This window comes from Hemibagrus wyckioides, linkage group LG05 (genome assembly GCF_019097595.1).
Source record: "Hemibagrus wyckioides isolate EC202008001 linkage group LG05, SWU_Hwy_1.0, whole genome shotgun sequence".
NCBI lineage: Eukaryota > Metazoa > Chordata > Actinopteri > Siluriformes > Bagridae > Hemibagrus > Hemibagrus wyckioides.
In genome coordinates, this window is record NC_080714.1 from 20,011,524 (window position 1) to 20,033,355 (window position 21,832).

At 39.9% G+C, this 21,832-nt stretch overlaps 1 protein-coding gene across 1 annotated transcript in view; it reads right to left on the reverse strand.

Moving 5' to 3' along the window:
• Positions 1-1,149: 1,149 nt before the first annotated feature.
• cttnbp2nlb (CTTNBP2 N-terminal like b) overlaps positions 1,150-21,832 on the reverse strand; it is a 29,663-nt gene continuing 8,980 nt past the window's right edge. Inside the window, exons 2-5 of the mRNA XM_058390042.1 lie at positions 20,760-20,867; positions 6,745-6,999; positions 4,382-4,489; positions 1,150-2,832 (exon numbers count right to left, since the gene is read on the reverse strand). Coding sequence (XP_058246025.1) covers positions 1,543-2,832; positions 4,382-4,489; positions 6,745-6,999; positions 20,760-20,867 — 1,761 coding nt within the window. The 3' untranslated portion in view covers positions 1,150-1,542. The remainder of the gene's footprint in view (positions 2,833-4,381; positions 4,490-6,744; positions 7,000-20,759; positions 20,868-21,832) is intronic.

Below are 21,832 nucleotides of genomic sequence, written 5' to 3' on the forward strand. Positions count from 1 at the left end.
ACCAGTCAGGTGAGAGAGTCAATATAGTTGATAAAGATCTGATTTTTTTTCCTGAACAGTAAGGCATTTATTTATTCTGTAACTTGTGGGAAGCTAGCCTTATAATGATCACTTCATTGATCCTTTTTGCATTTGTGGAGGTTATATTACGGCTGATGTGATAAAGATATGTATGTGGATAGATGCGTCTGGTGTGTTTCTGTGGGATACTTCAAGCTGTTACGGTATCAATGCTTGTCTTTTAGCGACCAGATGAGGCAGTTTTTTTTCCTTTATACTTCATTCTAGCTAGCTTTCTTACTACCCTTAGTCCTAGAGATGCACAGCCTTGTGGAACACCTCTATCTTTGCTCTGAGATTATAGCAGTGTGACTCTTTTCTCTTCAAGTAAAACTAGCTAGCTAAGATTAGGTTATTAGTTCGTTCAGCTGTAGCTTATGTGCTGTTTACGGCCTTGCTGGAGACACACCATTAAGTGATGAAGGTAATGTTCCTGCTCATGTTAAAGTTTTTATCATAACAGCAGCAGATACCTACATCCTCAGTGTCATGGACACTTGGGCCACGTCTCAAACCGTATACTGCTGTAGTAAATGGTTGTTGCAGCATTCAAGCCCTTGTCTTGATTGTGTTTTAATGTTAGAAAATCCTCTTGTTCCTGATTGTGAGAACAGGTATCATTTCCATATATCAGGCGGGTTTAATATATCCAAAGTGCAATTTGTTCTACTACTTGGAAATAGTTTTCATAGTATATATATCATTTGTTCTGATACATAAGACTAACGTGATTTTTTTTTTCCATGTTTATTCTAACTATTGATTGCTCACCTGAGAATGCATCATTAATTATTGCTGTTTCATTTAAAGTCAAACATTTATAGCATCTCTTTCTTTTTCCAGGTATATGCATGATATGATAGGATCATGATAGGGATAAATAAAATATCTCAATATACAAGAGGAGAATATAATAATGTATTAACTAAAAAAAGGAAATTTAAATAAATGTCTGGCTTGTGTAATGTCCACAGTAGAAAAGCCAATGTCCATTGCTCTGCTACTCAATCGCAAAGCTCTTATTATTTTTATGTGTGTGGATTTGGAGAGTAAAGGAATACAGGAGTGCATGTATGAGTGCTTTGAGTGTTTGGAGTGCTCTGTAATCTGTTAGAGAATGGATAATGATGGAGCTAAGAGAAGCTGTGTATGGATATGGCCCTTTAATTTAAGTTATTTGTGGATTGGCCTGTAGTTAGCTGGATTTGGTTTAGTTTGGTGAGCTCCACTGTTTCACAACACTCAAAAGAAAAAAATCGTTCAGCGTTTATTCGACTCATTAGTTCGTCTGCAGGTTTTAGTATGTGGCGAGTCGTTTTCTCTGTTACTGCCGCCTTTTTTTGTTTTGTTTAGTGCTGCTTCAAGCCAATTTATACGTCACTGACGTACACGGTTTCCAGAACATCAGTTTTCTATCATGCCTAGTGCTAAATTTAAAAGGATTTTGAAAAGAAGTGGTGAAGCCTTGTCTATCGTTAGTGGTTAGCTGGATTTGGACATAAGAAGGTCGAGCTCTTTAGCGCCCTCCTGCGTACTGCTGATGCCGCAGCTATTTGAGAGCTCGGGGAAGTGAGGGGAGCGAGGCGAAGATGCAGATACGGGCGAGCTTGGATTCTGGTTCACGCCAGGTTTCTTTTGGGTTATGGGAGATGCAAAGCTTCTCTCCCCCCGAGGGATTATGGGTGAGCGGATGCCAGGCGACAGAGGGCATGACCCTTTACTGGTGGGTGAGGATGCTGTTGCAAGTGTACGGTAATCAGTGCCAAACGGTGAGCTGTTAGGAGCGGGTGCTTTGGCTGCTGCTTGTTGGCTGGTGAAGCGTGACAGCACCTGTGTGACAGTGTTGCGAGCCATCTGCTTGGCAGTGGTGTTCTCAGATAGAGGGGGCACTGGTGTGGAGGTGGGTGAAAGCTCACGAGGCGACAGGGGCATCGCTCCACCTTGATCAGCCTGCTGGAACTTGTGTCTGGCGGCATGGAAGCGCTGGTTCACGCTCGACTGGTAGGATGATGGGTATGTAGGGCTGCAGCTTCCTAACGAAGCCAGGCGCTTGGCCAGGACGGGCGAGGAGCATGGCGAGGAGGAGAGTGATGAGCAGGCAGTGCTACTGGGAGACAGAGACTGGAGCGCATGCACAGGTGAGCTCAGAGCTCCTCCATTTTCTACTCCTCCGTTTTCGGCGCTTCTCTCTTCTGAAGACTCGCTCTCTTTACGCAGTTGATGCCCGTTAAGTCTCAGCCGTTGAGCTTTTTCGGTGATGACCGCTTTCCCATCTGGCTCAGTCTGGCAGGCTGCAGAAGCTGACACTACTTTAGGCTCCTTTTCAGCTGCTTTCTGTTCCTCCTCCACTTTCTCCCTCCATCTTTTCTCCTTGTCCCTCACATCCTCCATGTCATTCCTGAGGCGTTCAATCAGTTCCTGCAGCTCTCTGTTGTGGCTTTCCTCTTTGCGCAGCTTCGCTCTCATCTGCTCGCGCTCCGTGTCGAACTCGGCCAGCTGGCGCTCGATTCTGGCCTCCGTTTGCAGGGCACGTGTTTTCTCCAGCTCCAGATCTCCTTGTAGATTCTGCATGGCACTGCGTTCTTGCTCCAGCTGCCGGCACAGCTGGGCAACACGCTCACTCTCCTCCTGGGCTTGGGCACTGGCACGCTGGCACTCCTTAGCCAGGTTAGAAGAGAGCTGTTGCTGCTGTGCCTGATTTTCCTCTACCTGGGTGGAAAGAGAGTGACATTCACGCTCCAGACGCTCAGCTCGCACCCTCTCCAGCTCCAGCTGCACAAAGACAAGCAACAACACTAATCAGCAGGAAGTAATTAATCAGTCACCTCACCAATGGGCATTTTACTGCCTCTTCTGTCCTATTTTCCTCTCCCTATTTAAAATATTCTTGCACAAATATTCTTGGGAAATTATCTCCTAGACCTTAGGACCAGCTTTCTGATTACTTTTAAACGCTCTGTTTCTTTCATAATAAGACTGGGTTTTCTACCAATTAAAGATCTCCTAATCTAAACATCACCTAGCCTTTATCCAATGTTAAACAATCAGATATCAGTGTCCAATGTATCCACAGATTCCTGTTCTTGGCTGACTGAAGGGGAACGTGATGTACCTTTCTGCTGTTGTAGTCCATGTGCCTCAGGGTTTCATGTGTTGTTTGCTTCCCTAGATGCTTTTCTGCTCAGTATGGGTGTAAAGAGGGGCTAGCTGAATTACTATACAGTTCCAGCCAGCTAAAACAAATCTGGGCTTTGAACTTGTGTGCCATTTTTATGAAAATATTTTTTAAAAATGCAAACGTTTACAAGGTGAGCTGAAGAAATAAAAGAAGCTTTGCTGGAGGTAGAGCTTGAGTGTGAACCATGTTGCTTTTGAGGAAATTCATAAACGGTTTGATCCAAATGATTATGATGAATTCTAACTTTGTGAAGAGTTTGGAAAATATTTAACAAGCCACTGAAAAACGGTTGTCAAGTATATAAGAAAAAACTGCAAAGCATACCAAATAAACTTTATTAAAGCAACAAAATAACCATAAATGTACTACATTATATATATTAATTAAATACTACATGAGTGTAATGCATTATCATGACCACTAGGTGGAAGCAGAGCGCTTATTGTTTCTGGACATTCTGTAAAGCAGCACCTGCTCTAGCTCTGAGGCACAGTAACAACTACATACAATTAAACAGGGACAGGTACTTTAAAAATAAATAAATAAATAAATAAATAAATAAATCATTCTTGCTCTCTGATGCCAATTTTGGAAATACACGACAGTATAATAAGAGCGCTAGGAAAAAAAGATCTGGCTTCTGATAAATTTAAGCTATAGCATCATGTCTTGTGATGGACATTTTTACTGAGTGTGTAATGGCTTTTCTCTAGGCAGGGCCGGAAGGCAGGAAAGAGCTCTTACGTAACATAGTATATTCTGTCCTCTGACCTTATCACCCTTTCCTCTACCCATACTACATACTGCAGCAGAACACAGAACAATGGGTTCTTTTCCTCTGTGTGTTTCCTATAGAGCAATTCTGGACTCCTGCTGCTCACACACACACACACACACACAGTCCAAAAGGGCCATTGTGTGTAAGCTGTTTTCAGAAGCGTCTGTATTTCACCAAGTACAAAGCACAGATCAGCACCACAGCTGATACACTTACTGCTGTCTTCCTGACCCAGACTATAACACAGTGTGCTAGTCACCAGACAGGCAGCAATGATTTCTGAATACACTGGCTCATGGCGCTGTAAGGGTCTGGCTGTCTACAGGTGTGTGTTTGTTGGTGTTTTGGTGGTGCTGCTAGGTTACCTGCTGTAGTAATCGCTCTCTTTCCTTCTCCAGCATGTATGTGACATCATCACCCTCAGCTGTGTCTTGGGCATGGCGCCGTTTCTCTTCCTCCAGGTCAGCAATAACCTACACACACACAAAGACACTTTCTAAACATATACAGGTTTGAGCACAAAAAATATACTTTATCCAGGTCTGAAGTGAAAGAAAGATGGAGTCTTTAAACAATGGTTAGTTAATTCTGGAGTGCAAAGGTGTTGCTAAGAATAATATGAGTTATAAAATGTTATACATTTTGCAGCCATATATACAGATAGAAATACAGATGGAGGAGCAGAATTTACTAATATGGTGGAATAATAAAGGCTTTTCTCTTTTTTATTGATCTCAGTTTTAACTGCAGTGTATCTGAATCAAGTTCCACCCAAGCATGTGTGCATGTTTACATACAGATGCATGTGTGTGCATGTTTCTACTGATCATACTTGTTCATCATGACTACCTTCTCTGTCTCTCTCTCTCTCTCTCTCTCTCCCTCCCACACACACACACACACACACACACATCCCTGTTCTTCCTAGACTGAGATCATACAGAAATCCAGCTGTATTCTTTGATGATCTATTCAGGTTGATCAGGTTTCACACTAAAGTTCCTAAATCAAAGGTGGTTAAGAAAAAAAAAAGATCTTATTCACCAGGGAGAGAGAGAGAGAGAGAGAGAGAGAGAGAGAGAGAACGAGAACGAGAGAGAGAGAAAGAAAGAAAGAAAGAAAGAAAGAAAGTGGAGAGTGTGAGAGAGAGAGAGAGAGAGAGAGAGAGAGAGAGAAAGAAAGAAAGAAAGAAAGAAAGAAAGAAAGAAAGAAAGAAAGAAAGAAAGAAAGAAAGAAAGAAAGAAAGTGGAGAGTGTGAGAGAGAGAGAGAGAGAGAGAGAGAGAGAGAGAGAGAAAGATAGAGAGAGAGAGAGAGAGAGAGAGAGAGAGAGAGAGGGAGAAAAACTGACCAAAAAAGAAAAGCTGAGAAACCAAGAACAATATAGTGATGAACAGAGTTAATAGACAGGGAGGGAAAACCTGTAGCCCTAAATGAACCTGCTTCATTGTGTGCATTGGACTTTACAAGAAGCTCTGTGTGAGACAACTTAGATTCTCTCTCCCTCCCACACACCCACACACACACACACACACACACACCCACACACACACACACACACACACACACACACACACACACACACACATGGAACCTGTGGCTTGATAACAGTGTCATTGTGTGGAACTGAAATTTAGAACAGACAGGAACAACATGCATGGATTTCCTCTCTCGCGCTCTCTCACACGATACACACGCATATGCTGTGTCTCTGTCTTGCACTCATTCTCCTCACCCCAGGAGCTCTATTGTTTCTTTTGAGGTCACAAGGCTCATCTGAGCCGGGAGGGTTAAGGCTTAATCGCACATCCACACAAATGAAACGACTAGAATTGCTCTTGTGTAATACTACATGAGCCGCAGTCTCAGACGTGCTGCTCTTCTTTATGTGTATTTGGAATTATTTTTCTCTTTTCTCTGAGCTCTTTCTCAGATTTCGAATGATACTTCTTTTTGCTGCAGCGAATCTCCAAGAATAAAAGCAGACAGGAACCGATAGCCGATAAAACTGCATGGGTGTATGCAATTAAAAACACACACAAATGCTTTGCACACATCCCCACCTACAAATATAGACACGCTGTACTCAACGCTCTTCCTTATTACTGATTGCTGCCTACAGGAGCTAATAAGACATGCCACGTCAGGGTTTGGTTACAGATCCAGGACTAGCAGTACCTTCTGCAAATATGTGTAACTTTTTCATTACATACTGGGAGCTGTGAAAGCAGAGAGAGTTCTCTGGTGACTTCAGTAAAATACTCGATAATGTGCAGATTTATTTTCTTTGACACTATATAGATACTGGGTAACTTAATATTAATACTCAACTGTTTAGCATTTAATATAATTATTATTATTATTATTATTATTATTATTATTATTATTATTATTATTATTATTATTTATTTTTAATTTATTACATCTTTGCTGCGATCTTTCCAGTATAAGCGACATTCTTTGTTCATTAAATATCACTTGACAGTATTTATATTATTTATAAAACAAATCTCTTGGGTTTGATCAAAGCATAATATTCGCCACATAAGGAACGCTGCACGCTCATTTAGTAAAAGTAAACTAAAATCATTTGGTGACACATTTATTTATTTCCTGAAAATGTTAAGAAAATCCCAATTTGTTATGTCTGATGTGTTTTCACAGATACTGTAAATGGGACAGCAAAAAAAACTTGACTTGATTTGCTCTGACAGACAGACAGACACTCACCCGTCTGTGTCTGCTCTCGGCCGCCGCTAGCTGTGCCATCATTTTCTCCTGCATGCGCTTGCAGTGGCTCATCACCAGCTTCAGGACAGCTAGTGGGTTTGGGGTGACCTGGCTTCTCCCTCCGTGACCCCGCGCCTGAGTCTGACCCTGCTCGTGACCTTCCATAGCCTCGCTGTCTCTCTGAAGAGCCATGAAGGGGTCGCTGAGGTCATATCTCCCGTATCGCTCCTGCACAAACGCGTCTCGTTGCTGTGCCTGAGGTGGACATCAGAAGGTCAGAGGTCAGACCACAGGTAAGGTGTGTTATTGACATACTGTTGTAGTGATGTATGGTAAGATGGTTTTAATGCATTTGGAATGGGATGGATTTGGTTAAAAGCCGGCTGGCTCTGGATTCTCCAGAGAGGAGGTCTCATTAAATATTAATCATGGGTTGGCTTAATGTTAAAAAAGTGCACTAAAAAGCCAATTAAAATAAAACAATAGTAAACAACTCTGCCTATATGTGTGAGCACATTTTTTGTGTAATTTATTTAATTTTTTTCATATTTGCTTTTTTTTTTTAATTTATGAATGATTCTGGAGTTGATTTTACATGAATAATAAAACTACAAAGTATGAAAAAAATGCTTATTGATGAATATTATTATGAAATAAATATCAATAAATAAATAAATAAAAATAAATAAATAAATAAATAAATAAAATTAAAACAAACAAACAAACAAATAAATAAATGATTCTGATATGATATATATGTTACTTGTGTTGGAGTTTAACTATTGTTAAACAAGTCAGCCCTGATTTTTTTTAATACATTAAAATCCATCAAACATTTAAGTACAGTGTGTAGTATGAGGCATGGATGATCTTATTTTCTGCATTAATTTGTCCAAAAGTGTCATGTGTTATTTGATGTTCTGCCCTGAATCAATCACCTCTCTAAAGTTGTTCTATATATCTGCCCTGATGCATTATAGTAAAAGTTTTCCAGTCAGCTTCTACTCTTACACAGAGATTATATATAACATATACAGCCATTTAAATATCTAAACTGTTCTCAAGACTCTGCTTTTACAGCAAGTCTCTACTGTGATGGCACACAACTCATGAAAATAAATCAACCTGCCACGCAGGCATTTATTCAATTACAGCTCTTTCCTCAAATGGTTTTTGCAGCTGCAGAAGATGAATGTAGTGAGCGAATGTGGCATTTTTGCACGCTCTGGAGAATGTGTGGAATGTGTGAACAACTCTGAGCTGCTTTAGTTGGACCTTGCACCACATTCAAAGCTTCAGTCCCTAACGACTTCTCATCGCTCCCTGGGAGACCACGTGGAAATATGTGCCAGAGCTTTTGAAGGGTTTCATGCAGTGAGTGCAAATAGGGTCGAGCTCTGATGTGGATGTGGAACTTCTCTACTTCCTCATACAGGATCTCAGCAGGTAATGAGAAAGCGGGGGCGAAAAACATCACGAAAAAGATGAAACGCTGGAAGAGGGAGAGAGGGAAAGAGCTGCGGGCTGTGAGACATGTTGAGACGCAGTGAGATGGGACAGCAGGATGGCCTTCCTCAGGATGTCCATGCCAACACCAGCAGGGATCTCTGCTCTCATTTAACAGAAACCAGGTGCTCAGGCACACACGGTACATCCAAATCGACTCATAGAGGGATGACCAGATGCAGCCTGGGCTTCATCAGGTCTTCTTTCATAAATAATAACCACACACAGACACACACACACACACACAAACACAATACCTCCCTGCCCCCAAATCCCCAGACGCACACACTCTCTCACCAGGCCTCCATGGGCAGGTGTTAAACCTTCCCTTGGGGAGTGAGGGTCACCACCACAGAAAGGAGTACAAAAGGAGCAGCTGGTGAGGCTGGAACGAGTGTGTGCATGTGTGTGTTTGTGGGTGTGTGTTGCAAATGGGGACCAATTTGGCATGGCAATATGGGCTGGACTTAATGAATGAATTGGCAGATGGAAACACACACACACACACACACAAAATATATAGTACACATAGTACAGTGATATATACAGTCCAATATGAAACCTTGCATTAAAGTATAGCTCAAATAACAACTTACAAGTCTATTTTTGTCTGCACTGAGTAACAAAATGCATCAGGACAAACCCAGCTAACCGGCTTAGTGCAGGGAAGGTGCACCTTCCCAACATCAAAAACAAACACTAATTTCCATAACATAAATTAAGCATGCATGGATCCGGGTAACGGTGTCTGATATCATGCTCATTTACTTGCATTTGTAAAAGTATACCAACAACTTCTCAGTTTGTTTTTTGTGTGTAATGTGACGTAAGACTAGTGTCCATTGTCAAGTAACAAAACAAAACAGACTCCAAACTGTGTTTGTTACAACACCTTCCTACAATAGAAATAACCTAATAAAAAAACAACTTAAACATAAAGCTCACTGTGATATACAGGCACAATCAAAACTGCAGCAAAACATTTGCTAGGTCCAAACAAACGTCTACAGCCTCACTCAGTGAGTGAACATAACGGCTCTTAGGCTGTATTTTGTTCTCGATGATCAGCTACTATGGGACATTGACACCAGGGGATTCTGCTGCAATGAAAACAAAAACACACTTCATTTATAGCTGAACAGAAGCACTTTTCTGGAAATCTACTCAATACAAGGTAACTAATGTACTTAGCATATCCATAGTAAATGAAACTAGCTAACGTTTGGAAGAAAAAGCCTAGTCGCTTAAGCAACAAGTAACGTGCATATGTCACTGTGGGAACAGATACTGAGGTAAATAAAGTCTTCTGTGAGGTCTCTGATTGATTAGAACTAAGCAGATTGGTATCAGTATCAATGAGTACCAAAAAGCACAAATTTCTACTCATTGCTGCCTAATTTTTATGAAATCATTAGACTTCCCTGTGCAGGGAACCCAAGCCTGGATAAAATGGGAGGGTTGTGTCAGGAAGGGCATCTGGCATAAAACCTGTGCCAATAATTAAATATGCGGATCGGATGATCTGCTATGGTAACCCCAAACACTGAGCAAGAGAAAGACAACAACAACTTTCAACTGTTATTCATTTAACAGCAAACAGCACTCGTTATGAACGACGCTGAGTAAAATGAGTTAGCGCATTTTTGGATTTGGACCGGATAAATGCATGCTGCTTAGATTCAGTGTTGAAAAATGGATTCAAAATGAAGTCAAACTTTTTTTTTTTTTTTAGAGTTGAAAGCACTAAATGGCCCTCCGATGATGGAATCAGCCTGAGGACTGTATGAATGAAGGATTCCTGGAAGTCTGGAAAAGGCTGTGGGACAGAAGCTGCTCTACATTCTGCATTTTAATAGATGGAATTTATTGTGATCATGAAAATGGTCATATTACATAACAGCCATGTTGGTGCACTATATAATGGCATGTGTGTGTGTGTGTGTGGTCATGTTCAAGTCTACAGCAGAACTTACAGACATGTAACACACACACACACACAATTCCTCCTAATGAGATGGTTTCTCTCAGTTTGCTAACCTTGTTTTTCATCACACAAATAAACTGCCTGCACCTGTCTCTCCTTTTATCTGCTTCCCTTCATCTCTCTCTCGCTTCATATTTTCTCCCTCTCAGTCTACCCGAACAAAGCACGTCAACCTTTTCATGGGTACAAGATTACAGGACAGACTGAAATAACAAAGGGCGTGCATGGGTAATATTTAAACTAGCTTTACGAGCCTGTGTTACTGTTCTCATTTGACTAATCACGCCAGTCTTAGTAACAAAGTCCACAGGAACAAATAACTCATACACAAAAATATACAATCCTGTGGGCAGTAAAGCTTTTTTTTTTTTTTTTTAGGATCGTTCTGGGCAGTGTGTGTGTGTTATTATGATTTGCAAGTCCAATGTGTCTTATTTCAGCCTGGGTGCAAGACACCCACAGCTGAGCACAGTCACGAACACATGAAGCTCTTCTTTTAGCATCTGGTGGTGTATCTTAAGTGTGGTTAGACTTATAAACAGTGCTGAGTGAGTATGTGTCTGAGGCATTCCGATGGTGAGAAATATTAGATAAATATCATTAAAACACATACGTATCTTGCATTGCATTCTCCATAGTTACTTGCATTCAGCCATAGATTTGCATAAAGGACAACACAAGGTGCTCTTCAATGTGTGAGACTTTATCTAGGATCACTAGGGTACAGTCTCTCACTCTCTCTCACTCTCTCTATCTCTCTCTGGAATGTGTGGACTCTCGAAGTGAACCAGCATGAATTCTGGCCATGAACCTGCAAAAAAAAAAATGTCTGTAGCGTGGGACACCCAGGGGAGTATGGATAGATGAAAAGTGAGAGCAGCTGGGCCCCAAAAATGAGAAAGAGAGAGAGAAAGCAAATGAGTAGGATTTGAATTGAGGAAGCGGATGAGTGGGCACTGAATGGAGGGAGGATGAAAAGAGTGAAAGGAAAAGGTTAAATGGGAACCGAATGGACAGGGAGGAAGCAGATAAGACGGCACAACCCGGGCCTTAATGGTGGAAAAGGAAGCTGAGGAAAAGAATACGCAGGGGCCAAATGGAGGCTTATAAAGTGAGATTAATGGAAGCCGAATCCCAAACTGAGGGAGACAAAGAGGATGGGTGAGGTGCAATGGAGGGAGAGAAAGTGAGATAAATGGGGGCTTGAATCTGGAACAGAGGGAGAAAAGATGCAGGAGTAAAAGCTGAATCGAGAGAGAGAGAAAGAGAGAGAGAGAGAGAGAGAGAGAGAGAGAGAGAGAGAGAGAGAGAAAGAGAGAGAGAGAGAGAAAGTGGAGGATTTGGAGAGTTAACCTACTACAATCTCAGAATTGCTTTGCTTACACAGATGAAGAAGGACTTTACTTACGTCAATACACAAGTACACTTCTCCATGTCCTTTTGAATATAAAAATCAACAAGATTCATATTCTTATATTATTTTAGACTGAGTTTTCAAACACTGAAACCTCTGCAGCTGTGCTGACTTGAAAAAAGGGAAACAAACTAAAAACAAGATAATGTGTTCATCATCAATTAATCACAATACTTAAAGAGGTCAAAGAGGTTCTTTATGCACTTCTCCACATGTGTGATGGACATTCAATGATCTGTTGTATAACAAAATTTTCCAAGCCTCCCTCAATAAAAGAAAGAACTGCATATTATGCTACATAGAAAGCACAATGTGTGTGAAAAAAAAAAAAACTGCACCAGCTTTCCTCTACTGCAATCCTCTACTACTCAAGTACACAGCAGTTACTTCCTGGATTCTTCTAAGATTTCCATAGAAGACTAAACTTCTTCCTCTAATGAACTACACTCCTGTTCTTCGCACTGAACTATCAGTGACACATATACTCCTGTTCTACACACACACACCCACCCACCCACACATACACACACTGAACTATCAGTGACACCCTGACCAGTCTAAGCAACCAAAGCTTGACTTTATAGGGTATGTGCTTTTTAATAAGTTCTGAATTGAACAGTCTTCTCTGCACATGACTGATTCAAATTGAGTCAGTTCCTCATTCGCTTTCTAATTCTGCTTTTCGGTCTAATATTAATTCCAGAAAAAGACACACGATTTATAGGAAGATATACCGCAGTCCTCAGAAATACATGGGCTTCAGATTTTCACAGTGAAACCTTCACACTGAATACAGTTTGCATGAACAGTGTACCTGACTTGTTAGTGCGTAATTACACGAAAAGGTAAAGTCTAAAGTTTGTGATTGTAGCTTACAACCAGTGTCTGTTTCCTGTGTCTGGTCACGCCTCTATCTTTCTCCCTTCAAAGCTGTAGGCAATACGGTCATCAATCAGCAATAGTTAGGGGCTATAAAAGGATGATGGCATATTACACATGACCTCACAAGCGTAGTTAATGGTTTCCTGCTGATAAGTGGAGCCATTGGGAAATTAGAGCTTATTTCATCTCTACCTAACGAGATTGATGCAGTCCTATAGTCTGTCCAGCTCTTTCGCCTCCTCACCTCCGACAGATAAGCTTCTAAAGCTTCAAATTACAAGTTAACACTGCCATCAATGCCATTGTCCTTCGCTAAATAGCCGAGCCAATTCACTGCTATAACTACTGCTGTTAACTGCTGCTGTGTTGCATTCTGAAACCTTCAGGCTAATGTTTGTTGTCTCCACATATTTACACTGGCTTTCTCATTAGGATGACATTAAACATTGCTGAAAATGTTACTGAGAAAAGAAGCCCGTTCTCTTTTGTTTTAAGAGCTAATAAAAATCGGGCTGTTATCACTCATACAGTTCTTGCAATCATTTCTTTCCCTATTAAACACCATTACAGCTGAGCTAGCAATAACAATCTCCCCCTGTGGTGCCAGAATAGCACACATCATTCTCACAGGAAAAATACATAATTTATAAAATGCAGCCAACATCAACAAAGCACCAGAATCACTAAACAAATGGCACATATTTTAATCTAAACCTATGTATTGCTGTAGGTTAAATTTTCTCTTTAAAGCCTACGTTGTAATTAAGTCATAAAGATTAGCATATAAAGTAAACCTGTGTTAGTTTGGGTGGCGAGTACCGGGTGAATGAACTGGGCGTGCCGCTGTCTGAATGACGGTAATTTATACTCAGACCGCCAGGAGATCACTGTTTATTTTTCTTATGCTGAATGTAAAGCATTAATCCATATCACTGCAGCTAATTACTGCTAAACCACTACTCCAGGGGATAGAGCTATTCACTTTTTTCCTCTGCCTGACCGCTTCTGGTCGCATTTATAGGTCCTGAGGTCAAAAAGACAGAAAAAAAAATAGAAGAGAAAATGAAGAACAGGCAGAAAACTGAGAACAGAGAGACAAAGATAGAGAATGTATAGAGCTCCATTAGGAGGTTCCCTTTCATTTTGGACTCAGAGAAGGTAGATATCAGGTGTGATCCCTTCTCTGCAGTGGCACTCAGTAAATATACGGTAGGAGTGTGTGTGAATGTGGGAGAAAAAGAATGAGAAAATAACAGAGGTGGAAATGCAGAGTTGGGGGAGGGCTCTAATGAGTGTATTAGAAAAGTAGGAGGCGAGTACCGACATGTCCACTTACTGAGCCATGGGAGAGTAGTGGCTTTCACAGTCCCACAGATTTAAAAACACACAAAGTCCATTACACACTGACTGAAACGTGCAGCCGTGGAGATTGAATGCATCTAATTCCCAAGAGAACTAGTCAAACCTATCAAGTTTTCAGACCCAGGAAGGAATTTAAGGTGTGGGTTTCTCAACATGGATATTAATAATGCAAATACAGCAGCACATGGAATCTCAATGAACAGTTATTATGTCAATGAACAGTCATTTTATGTGGATAAATATACAGAAGCTTAACACAGACCTACAATTTCCTGAGCGAATTACTCAAATAAACTGTGTGTGTGTGTTTGTGTGTGTGTGTGTGTATGTGTTCAGAGGGGGGAATGAGGTCCAGAGACCTCGTAACACTGCTTAATATAGTCTCCAGCAGTTCCAACATGATCTCATCCAGCAATATACACCTCATAGCCTTAACATACCACATACTATTAGGATTAGCGCACTGGAAATACAGCTCCCTCAGATCTCAGAAGGCATATAAACGTATACGACATTATGCTGTTCATGTTCAGATTTCAACACTTCAGTCCACACTCTCACCCAACACCCACGCTGCTTTTCTAAACAGTCAAGCATCTAGAGTCCAGACTGAGGTCATCATTAACAAGATCATGTACTCTCATTAGATGAGCTAATCTAAATTAATTAAGTTTTTCCTATAACAAAATTTTGTTTTATATAATATAATATATTTAATCTAATATTACTGACACCCTAAAGAATCTTTAGCCTCTCAGAAAACCATTCCCACATATGTTTTCTATATTACTTATATTTATTTTAAATAGAATGTACTGAATAATATCTCATTAAATTATTGCAAACAAATACATAATAATAAATAAATAATAATATATATAAATATATTTAAATAAATAAATAAATAGCTCTCTTTGGTCTACAGTAACTCTCTTTTTTCTACTGTTTATTTATTTCCTATTTCCTTTGGGATATAATGATTGTGCATGCATATGAAGTTGGTCTTTGATGGTTGGAATCACAGACTGTATAGGATGTCTTTGTATGGGTTTACACAAAGTTTACACAAACCTTTGGTCACACAGTGTATATAGTACTAGAGGAAGCTGTTATTTCCAATACCAACACCGAAACACGGAGTACCAGCCAATACCAATGCACAGCTGCTATTATTTTTTATTATTATTATTATTATTATTATTATTATTATTAGTATTATTATTATTATTATTAGTAGTAGTAGTAGTAGTAGTAATCATATAAAATATAAAATAATAATTATTATTTTATTATTATTATTATTTTTTATTATTATTATGCCTTTGGGATGAATAAAGTATCTATCTATCTATCTATCTATCTATCTATCTATCTATCTATCTATCTATCTATCTATCTATCTATCTATCTACCTATTTTCTTTCTTTAAAAATCACTCATTATATGTAAAAAATTCAGTTCCAAATATAAAGTTCTTTTCATATCCAATTCCAGTCTTTGCCATCTGTTACAGGATCCAATATGTGATATATTTTTTACTGAAATCTGACACACCATTTCTGGATGGAATTGGCCTAATACTGATCCTGGGCATCAAATCGCTGCCAGTACAACAATCAAGGCTATAATTCTTTTTTAAATGTGTGTAATATTTATAACCAGTGTTCATCAAAACACACTCTCGTGAAGGGTGCCAGTAATTCCAGATTTGATTGTTAAGAGCACAGCTGAACTGCACACACTCACAATACTACCATCATTCCCATCAATTAACACTTAAAGGCATTGTTCATCAAAACCACATTTTAAATGAATCTAATCTGTGTGTTTTTGGTGGCGGTGTAGTTATTGGGATTGCTGGGTGCTTTGTTGCAGTCAAGAAGTCAACACACGACACACACATCCAGAGACACACACTTGCATTCCAGGTCTTTCAGCGCTGAAAAATGCCCCATTTTGCCCTTAGGGTGTGCCATGCCAAAAGCCACAGAGAACGATACAATATAACCATGACCAAACATGGAGCTAAGTAAACGTTTCCCCCTTCCTGTATTTATCTCTGTTTGATCGCTCTCTCTCACACATTCTCTCTCTCCTTCTTCCTGTCTCCTGCTACAAATAGTGTACTGAAGCACTACAATATTCTACGCCAATCAAAGCACAAAACCACCCAATTGGACTGCTAGCTTTCATTTTAAGGATAGCTTTAAATGCAACATCTCAAAGTACAGGTATGACATCTACTTCCAGAAAAAAAGAAACAACGAATGAGTCATGCTGGTGTAAACAATCTATTTGTTTGGACATATTTTCTAACCGCAGCAGGAACAAAAGCCTTTGGCTCAATTTACTTGACTCCCAGGATTCCAGATCTTTTAGGGCAACACCATGGAAACATAACAACATGATAATATAAGAGCTTTCGTTTCAGACGTCCACAAGCCCTACATTTTCGTTATGATTTCTCATTTATACCATGGTGCCTATGAATGCTCGATTCTGATTGGTCACAAGGAGATGCAATGTTTATATTAATGTGCTCATTCAGGGACAAGGAATAGTATGCATGCTTCACAAAAACAGTGAGTCACTGATATGGTGAAGTTTCCCGTTTCTATTTATTTAGCATTTCCAGTGTCAGTTATTTGTAACATTCAGAGTTAAAGCTGATATACGATGATATCCTATCGTCAAAAATACAATTATAAATGAGAAAGAAGTATGAAAGGCCACGTCGAACGACTCTGTGTGATTATTTTCCGATTTTAATCCCTTTTTTCTGACCAGTCTAGTGAGTGATTTATAAGATCTACATTATCAGTAAATCTATAGATCTCAATCTCATCTGGGGAGATTAGTTAAGAAATCTGTGTCATTAAGTCCAGGTCACACACACACTATCTGTATCCGCTTGCTAAAATCAAGCAAAATAATTCCCAGAATGGCACACTGGGAGGGCAGGAAACCGTGCCTAACAGGAAACAGAGGAGAGGATAGATCCAGCGTGAGACCAGTGGACACAGACACTGTTACACACACATATATACATACACACATACACACACACACACACACAGACACACACACACACACACACACATACACATACATCCACAGTTCCATCAGGGGCTGAAATTCTCCAGAGCATTCTGGGTTTCTGAATGTTGCTACTGTGAGATGTGGCCTTTTAGGCCCGAGTCTGACAATAAAACACAGTAATCTCACTCTCACATATACACAAATGCACTGCTTCCTCCAGCAGGGTGGTGAAAAAGAGGGCTTAAAAGAAAAGTACAGCCTCCAGGCAGAGAGAAAACCCCAGTGAATAACACAGCCTGCAATAATAAAGGATTTTGTGTGTGTGTGTGTGTGAGAGAGAGAGGGAAACAGCAGTAGTGCATTGTAACTGGGGGCCTAAAGGCAACTCCTTCTACTCTGATTGATAATAAACTCAAGACACAGGCCCAGTGTTTTCATTAATGCCATTGCCAAGCACTCAGCTGCCTGATAGAAAAAAACACTGTATCCGTAGTAATAATCATAACCTGTGTCTGTGTGTGTGTGTGTGTGTCAGTGAACATTCAAGTGTTGGAACAAGTGTAGTTAATCATTTTGTCATTACTAGCCATCTCACATACTCAAATTACATGAGAGCTGCCTTTAAGCCTTCTTTCCTGTATGCTCGTTTTCACACATCAGTCACATAGCTCTCTCAACTCATATGTCTGGGCAGAAACATGTCTTCACTGGGTGGACCTGCCTGCACGCTGCCGCTCTGAGGCTTTCTACAGCGAAATGTGAACTCTGCCTGGGATAGTATTTCCTCTCTAAATGGGTCTTAAGAAAAAGCAAGTAGCTTTTCACTGTGACAGTAGACTGTAACACAATATTACTAATACTGAAACTCTTTAATAGAAGACCTTATAAAAGAAGATGGACGATAATAATGTAGTAATGACCAACGTAATAGATAAGGTTGAGGTTTTTACCGCTGTTATTCACAAGCTACCTCCTTCCCAGAAAGCTAAACGGGTTTCTTAATGTAGAAGGGCTAAAGTATGTTATGAGCTGTAAAACCCAATTTCATCATTTTGATGTAGAATTCATCCAGTATGACCTCAGATAGGATTTCCTCGACAACCTCACAAATATGAATACAAATTGTGCAAAAAATGCACAATGCCTTCAGCAACAGCTGGGCTACAGTCTGTAATGATGCACATACATGTTAAATGTTAGCGATACCTTATAAAGTGGCTAAGTATAGTTATAAGATAAATGCACATAATAAATGAACACTAAAACTATGTATAGAATTTAAGACATTTCCATCAGGAGGTGTGATGCAGGTATGGCCACTACACCTCTGTTAGTCTCAGAGACAGAAAAAAGGCATTTATTCTTTTCGCTCCCAGTGACAGACATTTGGCCTCTACGCCTGCGAGTCCATTTGACTTTGGCATGTCCTTCATGCCTGTTAGTTCTAGTGAAGAAGCTGTGGCCTCTATGAATGTTATTTGCTCTGAGTTGTGGCCTCTGTGCCTTTTAGTTCTAATGCAATAGGCATGTCCTCAAAGCTAAAGGTGTTTTGGGGCAATACTGATTCCAAATGTCCCACGTTATATGAGATATTTTGACACTTACTATCCACAAAGTGGCGGAACTGCTGTATTTATTCACCCGTGGCTGTGTGTATGTCTATTGTGCTGTTTCGTTCCTATTTAGGCGACCAGGTCATCATCTAAAACACTATACTCCACCTTCCAGTTCTCCTCGTTTTATACTTGTTCACGAAGCAGTCATACTCCTGTCATACTGTCTTGTAAGTCTTCTATGTTGCATGTTTCAAAATGATACCACCAAGGTGAGGACAGTAGCTTGTTTTTACTGAGATTTAATTATTCATTTTAAATCATATTGCTGCGTTTCCCTGATTTAAGAGTATTTGCTAGTAAATATTTTGTAAGCACTGCACTGGGCTTGTAAAGAGCACAGGAAAGAGGAAGTGCCTATTATGTTCTCTTATTGTTGGAATTGTTTGTCTATGCTTGTGTTTTGTCTTTCTGTTGTTTGTCTGGAAGCCATTACTGATGTCATTCTGTGAAGGCTATTCTCTAAGGACATGGTTAATATGCCTTTGCAGTACAGAAAGAGCTTTATATTATATATTATGCCTTTCTTCACCACTATCTTATAGGCACATCAGTATCGGTGCAGTACAACCTAAACTGACATTTAATAAGCCGGCATTGTTTCCAACTGCAATACCGGGGTCTCCTTTTGTGAACATGTTTGTGGGGGTTGCCGGAATCCCAGCATGCCCTCTGCTTTGATAAGCAGGCAGCCATAAAACAGGCAGGGGGATGTGTTTCGGGGTTAAAACCCTAATGAGGCCCGCTCTGATCTCCGTGTATCCCGCTCTGTCATTAACACTGCCTTCACCCTCCCTCTGTACCACTTACACACAGTCTTAAACACACACACACACACTTACATGCACACAAGTCCCTCTGGTGCACTACAGCACTGAGCTCCCAAATTTGCCTGGGTTGAATCTATTAAGCAGCTGCGATTTAAATTCTGTGCATGATAAAACACCCAATGAATTGGAGAATTAGTGTAATGTGAAATCCTACAGGCTCAGTTGCTTTTAGAAAAACCGAGACAAAAAAAAATTACTTAACAACAATAAGCACCTACATTATGCTTATGAGAACGGCTTACAAAATTATGAGAAAAAAAAGAATGTTGTGTGAAATATTATTTGGTGCAAATACAGATCAGCAGCTCCAGCTTTCAGAAACCAGCCTTGTTTTGACACAGTGTGTCACTGAGTGTGTGCATAGGAGCTATGAGCTAACACACATGGCCTTAAAGGTGCTAGCCGCCTGCTGCAGTACTCTAAACACACTCTGAGATGATTTCCTCCACTGGGCAAGAGTGTGTCATTTACAGGAATAGCACTGCTTGCTATTGTTCTCTGTTCTGCACATTTCCTGAGTGACACACACACAAAGCATGTTTCCTTCTATTTCCAGACATTCTTCGGTCATCATAGTGATCTGGACGATCTCTATATAACTCTTAGCTGCGTGGATAGTTATTGAGTTATAATACTGAACCAGAACAGAGCACAGAGCTGCCACATGAGGAGGATGCAATAAGTAAGGAATAAAATGCAAGGGATTTGCTGTTATAGGAAAAAAAATAATCCATGCGGTGTATAATGCGGCATGACCCCAAAGCAGGTTATTTTTATTTTTTTTTTAATAATAATACATTTTATTCCGCTTATACCAAAAAATTTGTCATTTTTATTTCATACTTTTTATCTATTTATAGCTACATTTAAAGTTATGGACCATCCATGTGCCAGTATCTTTTACTACATGCAGCTTGTCATGTTTTCCAGGGAACTGTAAAGCTCTCCATCCTATAGATTTACCCATGTTGACTGCTGCAAAGCACTGACACTGGAGACTCCTTCCAGAAATGTTATATAAACGTTTTCTTGCAACATTCAATTACATAAACATTCAATAATTATTATAATGATTAAAATGAATAATTATCATTCATTATTATTGATGTTTATTTAGAGACACACAAGTCCCTGTATGAGTTGTTTCTGCAGACACGGTAACATTAGAACGAGTGTATTACTATAAACCTTGCAGTCTGCACTATTGTTCCAGCTGCTGTTAGAGAAATTCATCAAACTCAAAAACTCTAGTAATCACTGGCAGACTTCCAGCTGCTGTCAGTAACTGTGTGCCTGCATGTTTGTCACAGGTGAGGTCTGAATACAATGGTTTATCTCTTGGGTGTGTGCATGTGTGTTTATGTATGTGTGTTTGCAGTCCTTACCCTGAGAGTGTGTATGACAATGTCCTGAGCTTCCAGCTCTCCCTCCAGTATGCTCAGCAGCATTAGCAGCTCTCCTCTACTCAGAGACTCAACATCCATCCTGCTGGGCTGCAACACACACAGAATGAAATGACTCATTATTTCTGCCTGCTACGCGCACACAGTCTGCTTCATGTAGCACAAATGTAAGTGATTTTTAAAATATCAGTGAGTGGTAATGGTATAAAAACAGCTAAATATAAGCTAACGGGAAAATAACGGGAGTGTTTAAAACAAGGGTGGACAATATGATGATTTTAGATCATGAACGATCCATGATCCGTCTTTACAGAGAGACTGCAAATACCGTGATACTAAATACACTGTTGTCAGTTGAGCTGAAAATGCTCAGATATACAAATCCAAAATGTTTTATGAGCTCTATTCATTCAGCCCCTGACAGACACATAATCACACCAATAACAAACAAAATTCTCTCTCTCTCTCTCTCTCTCTCTCTCATGTTTGTTTAATCCTTATGAGGACATAATTATTAATTAATGCTATGGCTACACCTAAACCACACCGAAATCTTTATCTCAGTAAGCATAAGGAAAACAAAGTTTGGATAAAATATATATTTATAAAATAGCAGTTTTTCTTACGGAGACTAGCCAAATGTCCTTACAAGGTCAAAACTGTCAGATCTGCCTTTGCTTATAAAAATAAAAAAGATGCCCCACACACACCACACACACACACACTGGTGTTTGCTATTTTTGCTTTGTGGCTCGACTAGATATGGAAAACCATTAACATATCTAAAGCATGGGTGTCTGCAATACAGCCCAACTACACACACATACAGAAAAACTTTGCTTTGGATGTGATGTGTTTGGCCAGTAATATTAAATGCTTCTCAGCTGTTGATGGAAATGTGTATCCTGTAACAGCAGTGTTGACCCTGCACTAGTCAGTTTAATGTTTTTGTTTTTGTTCATTTTGTTCTTGTTTTTTTGTTGTGGAGCAGACAATGGTAAGACTTCCCTGACTCTAAAGCTGCTCATTTACTATCTCAAAATGCTTATTATGAG